General features: G+C 45.3%; 1 protein-coding gene across 1 annotated transcript; it reads right to left on the bottom strand.

The window, feature by feature from the left end:
• LOC110434607 (cold shock domain-containing protein 4-like) lies at positions 1,711-2,836 on the bottom strand. The gene is made up of 2 exons (XM_021458965.1): positions 2,242-2,836; positions 1,711-2,068 (listed from the first exon to the last, which is right to left on the bottom strand). The coding sequence occupies exons 1-2, from the start codon at positions 2,732-2,734 to the stop codon at positions 2,040-2,042; spliced, it is 522 nt and encodes a 173-aa protein (XP_021314640.1). The 5' UTR covers positions 2,735-2,836; the 3' UTR covers positions 1,711-2,039.

Here is a 10,235-nt window from a genome sequence, read left to right as displayed (position 1 = left end):
GTGAGAGAAGTTTTCTACTTAGCCGAGAGTACCAAGCTCTAGGTGCCTGCTTTAGTCCATATAATGCTTTATCGAGTTTGCAAACATAGCCAAGTTTAGAGGTGTCTTCAAAACCTGGTGGTTGCTGCATGTAAACTTCTTCTTCAAGGTGGCCATGGAGAAATGCATTTTGTACATCAAGTTGGCGAAGGCTCCACCCTCGAGAGACAGCGATGGACAGAATAATACGAATAGTAGCAGGTTTAACAACAGGACTAAAAGTGTCTTCATAATCAATTCCATACCTCTGTTTGAACCCTTTCGCCACTAAGCGAGCTTTATATCTATCTAGACTCCCGTCTGCCTTTCGTTTGATTTTGTAGACCCATTTGCACCCTATAACATTCCTTCCTTTTTTTGGTGGAACAAGATGCGAGGTCTTATTATTCATCAAGGCACTATATTCTGTCTCCATTGCGTGCTTCCAATTTATATCGGCTAGTGCATCATTAACACTGCATGGTTCACCAGTCGACGTTAGAAAATTATATTTAATAGTACCATCGGTGTATACCTTTTCTTTTCGGATGCCATTCTGTAGCCGAGTTCTTGGTCGAGCTAGCATTTGGGGTTCTTGACTTGCAGTACCTGCTGCAACTTCTGTGACTGGCGGAGACAGTCTAGGAGACACTGGCGGAGGTGTAGAAGGCGGAGGAGACAATTGCGGTTGTTGCTCCCCACCTGTGGACTCGGTCTCTTCCCCTTGGCTCCTACCACACGGAGTGGAGACCCTTGCATGCGAGTCATTGCATGGGAGTTGTTGTTGGTCTGCATGAGTTGGGATGCACGGGGCTTCCTGCTGATCTGCATGGGAGTAACCTCCGGTTCCTATTGACCGGAGCATATCTACCTCATGTCCAGCATCGCTGCATGGCTGCATATTTGTTGTATTCCCTGCGTCAATTGTTCCTGAATTTTCTTCAACAATTAAACCATTAGGATTAGTAGGAATATTAGCAAATTGATAAACTATATGTACGCCCCCAGGATTTATCAAAGTTGGATGAAGGAGATTGATTTCAGAACGAAGGCGTGCGCCTGCATTGGAGTGAAGTTCAGAAAAAGGAAAAACTTCTTCATCAAACACAACATCTCGAGATATATAAACACGCCCAGAAGCTATATCAAGACACTTGAATCCCTTATGGAGGTGACTGTATCCTAGGAAAACACAACGTTTGGATGTATATTCAAGTTTGTGAGAATTATATGGGCGCAAATTAGGCCAACAAGCACACCCGAAAACACGAAGTGTGTCGTAATCCGGTTTTTGTTGGAATAAGCGTTCTAGTGGAGTGGAGTTTTGGATAACAGGACTTGGTACACGGTTTATCAAGTAAGAGGCTATGAGAAATGCTTGGTCCCAAAATTTTAGTGGAACAGAAGCATGAGATAATAAGGACAAGCCAACTTCTACAATGTGGCGATGTTTTCGCTCTGCCGCTCCATTTTGTTGATGTGCATGGGGACATGACACTAGATGGGTGATCCCTATTTTGGCAAAGAAGGAATTGAGTTTTTGATACTCTCCTCCCCAGTCGGTTTGCATTGCTAGAATTTTTCGATCAAAGAGTCTCTCAACAAGAGCCTGAAATTCTTGAAATTTATGGAAAACTTCAGACTTGTACTTTAAAAGATAGATCCAAGTGAATTTACTGTAATCATCAATAAAACTCACATAGTATTTTTTTCTACCAACTGACTCTGGTGCAGGCCCCCAGACATCAGAGAACACAAGTTCTAAAGGAAAAGTAGACACACTTGAAGATCTCGAATAAGGCAACTGATGACTCTTAGCTTGCTGACATGCATTACAAACCGACTCACTAGATGATTCATCTAGGCAAGACAAATTATTTCTACTAACAACTTGTTTAACAGTAGTTGAAGATGGATGACCTAAGCGACAATGCCACCGTGACAAGGGAATCTTGGCGGCACCACAAGCTTGTTTTATTGGAAATGAAGGAAGAGGATAAAGCCCGTTGTGACATTTTCCTCTAAGAATTGTATTCTTCGTTGCCTGATCCTTTATCAAAAAGAAGTTTGGATGAAATTATAAAAATGCAGAATTATCAGAAGCTAATTTATGAACAGAAGCAAGATTCTTTGTTGCTTGGGGAACATAGAGAACATTTTTAAGATGAATATCACGATTAGGGGTACGAACAGTAGTATGACCCATATGACTAATATTCATACCTGCACCACTTGCTGTGTGGATCTGATCTCCTCCATTGTACTTGTTTCTGAAAGACAGCTTCTCCAGCTCACCTGTGATATGATCGGTGGCGCCGGTGTCGGTGTACCAATTGTTGTCAATGGTGTAGGAGTTCATTGCAGCTGCGACTAGCTTCGGATCTGGCACATAGTTCTCATTATACCTGTGCCAGCATCGATCCGCTGTGTGCCCGGACTTGAAGCAGACTTGGCATAGAGGGCGTTCATCGCCATCAGATGGCGGTGCACGGTCGTGGTTGTTGTTGTAGCCACCGCGCCCGCCACCCCTTTGCGACGCGTTGTTGACGTTGCCGCGACCACGTGCCGAAGCACTGTCGCGCCCGCGGCCACGCTGATTGTTCTGGCCGCCATGTCCTCCTTGGTTGCGGCCTCCTCTTGCGAAACCACCACGTCCCCGACTGGCGGCGTTTGCGGATCCAGACCCTGGACTATTGCCTCCATAGGTTAGGTCCATACGAGTCTCAAAGTTAAGAAGTTGTGAGTACAACTCCCCAACTGTGATGGGCTCGACCCTAGCAGTTAGGGTTGTGACTAGAGAAGTGTAGTCTTCTCCTAGTCCGGTGAGTATATACTCTACCAGTTCTTCATCATCAAGCCGTCGTCTGGCTGCAGCCATTTCGTCGCCGAGCGCCTTCATCTTCGCGAAGTACTCGGCAGCGGTGGAATTTCCCTTCTTGGTGTTGGCGAGGGCGATGCGAATGTTCACCGTGCGTGCACGCGTTTGAGACGCATACATCTGCTCGATGGCATTCCAGACAGCCACCGCAGTCTCACATGTAGAGACTTGGATTTTCACCTCCTTGGTGAGCGACGATAGAAGAAACCGTAGGACCTGTTGGTCCTTGGCTTCCCACTCCTCAAAAGCCGGGTTCGGCCTCTTTTCTACTTTTCCTTCAACGGTGGCGACGAGCTCTTCTTCGGGAGCCTTGGTGTCGCCGGTGATGTGCCCTTGAAGACGAGTGCCACGTATGGCTGAACGAACTTCGTCTTTTCACAGCGCATGATTCACCTTTCCCAATTTTTCTAAGACATCTATGCCAGAGAAAAAATTGGTTGATGAATTTGAGCTAGACATGGCGCTAGATTTGGTGGGTTGGATTTTGTGGAGATTAGGCTCTGAATACAATGTAAAGAATAATCAGAGGCGCAGATGGTGGAAGCACCAGGCCCTATCTTGGGTCCTTGGTGAATGCGTGTTTCTCAATGGATGGAAAAGCCCCATCCGTGGCACCATACATAAATAGACCTCTTGGAGATCATGTAGTATTGTTTACATGGACAATAATCAATGTGCTCCTATTCATACGTGACCACTCCTATTCATGGGTTAACACATGATCGAGTCTAACGCATCTGGTCGTAACACACATGCATACACACGATCTGGTCTATGTTGCCGAATGTTAAGGTTATGGAGCACGTGTTCCCGCCGCCATTGCCACGGTCGCGGCCGCAACGACTGAATCGGTTGCCACTGCCACTGTTATTGCCGTTGTTGCGGGGCGCGTGGGAGCCGGAGGTGTTGTCGCTGGAGCCATTGTTGGATGAGCCGCCGGAGCGATAGCCGCATGAGTAGCGGTGAGAGCCTGTCCAGCCTCATCTTTTTTGTCGTTCTGGACGCTGAGGTCCCCGAGGATGAGGAAGGAGCGAACGCTCATGAATGTGTGCGGCGGGTACTTGAGGTGATCACCGGCTTGACGTAGCAATACTTGGGGTTGAGGCCGCGGAGGAGGTTGAGCACCTGGCTGGGTTCGGAGACGCTGTGGCCGATGTCCCTAGTTGATCGGTGAGCCGCTTCAGCTTGGTGCAGTAGTTGGAAATGGACATGTTGCCCTGCTGCAGGGAGCGCAGCTCGGCCTCCAGGTACACAGCGCGCTGCATCTCGTTGCCCTGGAACAGCCCTTCGATGGCGTGCTAGAGGGAGAAGGCATCTTGGCGATCCCGGCGGATGGTGTCGAAGACACTCTTGGAGACGGTGGCGAGGATCCAGTTGACGACGCAAGCATCCACCATGCGCCACTCGCCATCATGGTCTTCGTCCGGGGTGGTATGGCAGACATGGCTCTGGAGGCCGAATTTGGTGAGTGTGGAGTCAAAGAAGAGACGCAACTGGCCATAGTTGCCTTCGTCCATGTCAAGAACGACAGGGACCTTGGACGATGATACCATGTGGAATAGGAATGCTCAACTGGATAATTGCATTGATTATCAGTGATGTACATATATAGCGTTACACATGATGGCCTTTGGCCATGCCAGTACAAGCGTGAGCGGGCGAGCGCGAGAGATGAGCGCCGACCGGGCATGCGTGCGGGTGCGGCAGCGCGTGCTCTGCAGCGAGTGCATCCGGTGACACGATTGAGCACACACGAGGAAGAGGAAGAGGAAGTGGTCGCGGCCGTCCGCCTTGTTGAGCGCCACCGTGAGCCGCCGCCGGTCTCCGGTGAGGCCACCGGCGGCGGCGGCTAGAGAGAAAGCCGCACGATGAGCTTTTTTGCGGCTTCGGCGGTGTCGCCCCCTGACCGGGCCGAGCCGCTATCGGGAGGGACGCGGGGGCTTTCTTATTATAGTTTGTTTTTGTTTTGTTTAACAACGGTGTGCATGTCTTTAATTGTTACTAACACAAGTGCTGAGTGTTGAGTGTTGACCATGCATGCACCATACTCGATTATAAAGGATATATTACACAATAAATACACATGCATTCCTTATTATACGATAATACATGTTCACTGATGAATATAGCACTACTCTTTTCGTCCATGATAACAAGCTGGGGCATATGGGTGTAAATAATATAATTATTAAATAAACATAATCATAACAAAGTAGTTGTTCTTATCGGGAAAACTGAAGACTGATGTGGGCACGATCGATGTGATGATATAGACGAAGCCAGGTAAAAAGCATATAGTAGAGGCAGGCTAGCAGAGACCAGCTATATAGCTAGCCGATAACTGGAGTCCTGACAACGACGCTGCCACCGTCGGCGACGATGATGACGCGGTTGGGGTCATAGTCCGTCGGCAGCGGTGTGGTCTCACTGTAGAAGGCAGTCGACACGTCGGGCCTGTCGCTGTTGATCTTGAACGCCGCGTTCAGCGTCACCCACCCCACCACCTCCGGCCACGACGTCTTCTGCTCATCTCCTCCGCCGCCGGCTGATGCCGCCGCCGCCGCCCTCCCCATTATTATGTTGGATCGATTGGCTCTCGCTGCTGAACTCAATAGGGCACCCCTGCACTACCCTCAAGGGCTTGTGTTGTGAATTTGTGTGCTGCTTGCAGGAGCTACGTACATACGACGCATCGTATTTATAGTATTATACAACACACAGGCCGATTTTGTTAGTGGACACAATGCATGTATACTCTATCGGTCAAGCTAAGACGATGTGATGATGAGATGGATCTTGCATGAGATCGATGAGCATCATCGCGTGCATCGCCCGCGTTTGGTCGCATGCAGGCATGCACACTCGTTCGTCTCCATGTGTACGCACCTTGTTGTCCATTGGTTGCCTTGTTTGATGACGCGATGTTTTCCAGGTGTGTGTGTGTGTGTGTATATATATATATATATATATATATAGCAGACGAATATGCTGTAGTATATATACTTCTGGACATAGATATATAAAGCCGGCTGGACCAGTCACTGAGTCACTCGCTAGCTATTACTACTCAGTAGCCTAGCCAGCCAACGTTCTAGCTAGCGAGTGACTAGATGAGCGTGTATAAATATCGTAAAATAATGAATGCTTGGCCAGGTCATAGTCATATATAGCAGTGTAGTCTTTGTTTTCAGTTTTCAGGGAGAACCATGCATTGTTTCCAGTGACAGGCTAATAAGGCCGGCTCGCTGATCCCAAATAAACTGGTACTGCTAAGGTACAGTTTCAGCTCTCATCAAAACTGAGACAAGTACATTATCTGGAGAATTATTGGAATTAGGATTCCACAATTCAACTTGTAGGTTGAAGATGAGCATCATCGCTGGCCTTGCTATATATATAAGATCAGCGCCATCATTTCAAGTAAAAACATGCATTTTTTATTTCCTAGAAGCCGCCTCTGGTCCCAAATTCTGCTACCAATAATGGAATATAGTATCTGCTAGTTAACGCAAAGAGAACGGAGGTGACAACCCACAGAGCTCAAATAAGTCTCACATAGCGGAATATGTTTTTCACTGTTCTCAGAAGACAATGAAAATCAGTTTTCAAGGACGGTCTATAACGTACACAACTTAAACATAAGCCACTCTAAAAATCAACTTCGATCTAGTTGTGGTTGATATTTATTGCTCACATCTGGAAATAAAATTTTTATTGACCGCCCAAGGAAATGGACCTATAAGAGGTGTAAATATTTTAAACCACCCCTACTAAAAGTTTTTTTGAATCTTTTGAAAGTTTTTATTTATTTTCTGTATATTTCGTCAAATCCATTACGTGCCACATGTACATGCTATACTATATATAGTATAAATTTAAACGGCATTTCATATGTATTGCATCATAGTTAACATAGAGTCACTATGATTTCTTGTATGTTATATCATCTTACATTTTAACTAACGAGCTAGATGCATGTCCTATCATCTCTTGCTTCCAAAGACCACATTGAAAAAATAGATCAGGCAAAATATAGTGACAGGCAGGTCGCGCTGTTGGTCTTGGGTGGTTTAATTTGGGTATATACCTGCTGCTAACTACATATACCGCTTAGCTTGTTTATTAATTAGATACAAAGCTAAACAAATTAACATGTACACACATCGTGTCTGATATGGAGAAGACGTACTCCCATTACTTTTTATAGTCCATCTTTTGAAGTGTAGTATCACCCAATGCCACAACAAGTTTTCGGTCGTTGGTTGTCGCAAAGGACAGTGATTTATCATCCAGCTGTGTTGTCAATTGTCTGTAATTAAATCCGAATAATGAAGCAAACGAATGCGTCAAAAAAATGAAGCAAACGCCACCAATGGGGTGGCAATACCAATGCTACTAGCTCGTGCCCTATAATAATCACCGATGTATATATATGCACCTTCAACCTATAAATACCATCAAGAGCGATGAGAGAATCCGGCTTGTATCCAGTGACTTCCTGATCATTATTGCTTTACAAAGTGCTAGCAGTACGTCGATCTAGCACTTGTTCTGAATCAGTAGAAGATCCTATATTGAGTGAGGAAGGGAGAGACGACAGACAGAGAGAGAATGAGCGTGAGGATGTCATGGCCGGAGGTGGTTGGGTGGTCGGCAGCGGATGCCAAGGCTCAGATCAAGAGCGACAGGCCCGATGTCACCATCGAGGTGTTGCCATGGAGCACCTACGCGCCGCCCAAGTATTTCAACAACCTCCGCGTCCGCGTCTACGTCGACACCTCCTACGCCGGCTCACCCGTCGTTTACGTTCCCGTCGTTGGTTAATTAGTTCACCGGCGGCGGCCGGCGCGCGCGGTGCGGTGGCGCCATATATATATATATATGATAGAAGCAAGCATAATGCACACTTCTCGGTTTGTGTGTGTGTGTGCGCGCCTTCTCTTCTCGCTCGTGAGTACGTTCTTCGTCTGAAATGAAATTATATTACTCACGGGAATTGGTTTTAGTTGTCTTGTGTGTTAGTGGTTTAATTTAATTGTATACGTCGCCGTGTTAGTTCTCGCATTCATTCAGTGCAATTAGGCGTGCATGATGTATGCTGGTTGAATAACTCATAATAAATAATGGTTTTTCTAACAAGTGAACAGGCTCAACGAAGTCCTGCTTGTTGTGTTGTTGTTTCGATCGCTCTCACTTTACATGTCTACACATGTAAGTAGCAAATATATCCATGCTTTAAATATAAAGCAAAAAGTCATGATTATTGAGTGATGTTAACATGCACGGACGGTATTTGGGCTTAGAGATTTACTCATTGATCGCATCATGCGTTTCAATGTCTTAGGATTCAAACTTTGTACCGTCAGCGGGGGCGGATCTGCAACCCAGGCCCCTATAGGGTCCAGGCCCTAGTCATTGGCCCAGTAACATTAGATACCTCTAGTGATTTTTTTACCTAATAAGAAAGACCCAACAGATTGACAACGGGAAATTTCCCATCGGGGGACGTCTTCTCATCCCCGTTCTCGCGGCGGTAAAATTTCCCCATCCTCATCCCCACTAACACTGTCGGGGCTTGAGTTTTCTCCATCTCCGTCCCCGAGCGAGGAATTCAACCACGTGGGGATCCCCATCCCCGTTTCAATGACATAGCCAAAGAAGTGTATAGCCAGGACCAGAACAAATTGAACACCATAAAATCCCAATAGCTTCAAACACAACGCACCATTGCACAAGATCTAGTTGTACATACATGATACATCAGCAGTTTAACACGTTCTACATACGTGGTTGCACTCACAAATGGATCTAGTAGCACACGGATCTGGCAGCTAGGAGCAAGAGGAAGTTCAAGCCCGCTGCATCACCCGCACTTGGCCGCATCGCATGCATGCATGCATGCACATCAAAGTTTAAAATAGCAGGCTATTGAAAATAGCGGCAACTTTTTTTCAACAGCTATAGCGGCGCTATGACAGATAGCGTTTTCATAAAAAATACATGAAAAATACGAGTAATTGATAAAAAAGACATGGTAAATATGAATTTTGATGAATAAAAATATGTTTTTATAAGTCTAGGTAACATTAGTAGGTACTAATGTGACATTATAGCATGGTTTATGAAACTTCATTGTTCAAAATACCAAATTAGTTGTAACTGATAAATGATAATCTAGTCTAAGATGGAGTTTTGAGAGTTAGTCTGAGAAAATTTATATATCATAGCGCGTAATAGCGGTGAAATTTATCATAGCAAATGCAGCTTAGCGGCGCTATATCGTGTAATAGTAGTGAAAGTTGTGATAGCGGAAAAAATACAAATAGCTTAGCGGCAGGCCTGTCCAGCAGCTATAGCGCCGCTATAGCACCGCTATTTTTTTTTCTATGATGCACATGCAGTCCACCATGCACTTGTTATCCATTGGTCGGATGCGCATGCACTCCACGCACCTGCTTGTCACTATGCCAGATGTTTACATTCGTCTGTAATTAGTGACGTGGAAAAACACGTCACTGTGTTGCGTCTTTGAGTGAACACATCAGTAGCGTGTAAAAACGTGTCACTGATAACCTTCAGGAGCGACACATTCAGCCAAGAAACGTCATTAATGACCTTGCCCTCTTAATGAAGTACGTGCAGCGCACGGTTTCGAAAAAAAAAACCTCTAGGAGCGTCGTGTTCAACTAAGACGCGTCACTAAAGACTTTCAGGAGCGACGCGTGTAGACAGAACACGTTACTTATGTGGATCTTAGCAGCGACACGTCTTGGCTAAACACGTCACTAATGACAATTTACAAAGAAAAAATCTACGACAGACCTTTATGCGTTACACATATTTCATCATTTCAGCAAACCACTTTTATCCATTTTAGCGACCAGATTCTTTACAAACTTTAGATACAACTTGTCTACAAACCATCTGCTCGAGGTGCTGTAGCCTAGAAGATTTCTAATAATACATGAGCAGCAATATAGAAGAAGAGCTGCAGCCTATAGAAGCAATATTTGCTCCATCTGTCTTCCAAGGTAGCAGACGACAAATGTACGTATATATGAACCTGCAGAAACTGTTTAAGTTGTTCGCTTTAGTTTATGGCATACAAGTGCAACGTATAGCTTGACCAGGTCATAGTTGTTTACGTTAATCACTGGACTTGGTCAGCACGTACAGCTAAGACGGTAATAGCTACTGTATGTTTTTATATGTGAAGCATATATCGAATTGTCGATACAACCAATAAACATCAAGATCTACTCCCTCCATTCTAAATTATAAATTGATTTGACTTTTTTTTGTAAATAATTTGAAATAGAGGGAGTACAATTATATTTAT

This window comes from Sorghum bicolor, chromosome 4 (assembly GCF_000003195.3).
Source record: "Sorghum bicolor cultivar BTx623 chromosome 4, Sorghum_bicolor_NCBIv3, whole genome shotgun sequence".
Taxonomy (NCBI): Eukaryota; Viridiplantae; Streptophyta; class Magnoliopsida; order Poales; family Poaceae; genus Sorghum; species Sorghum bicolor.
This window is presented reverse-complemented; position numbering and strand designations above follow the sequence as displayed.

Bases quoted from the DNA above. Each gene is read 5' to 3' on its own strand.
- LOC110434607 (XM_021458965.1), bottom strand. From the start codon at position 2,734: ATGGACCTAACCTATGGAGGCAATAGTCCAGGGTCTGGATCCGCAAAC. The intron at 2,069-2,241 runs GTATGAATATTA...TTTTTGATAAAG, and splicing joins CCACACAGCAAGTGGTGCAG to GATCAGGCAACGAAGAATAC.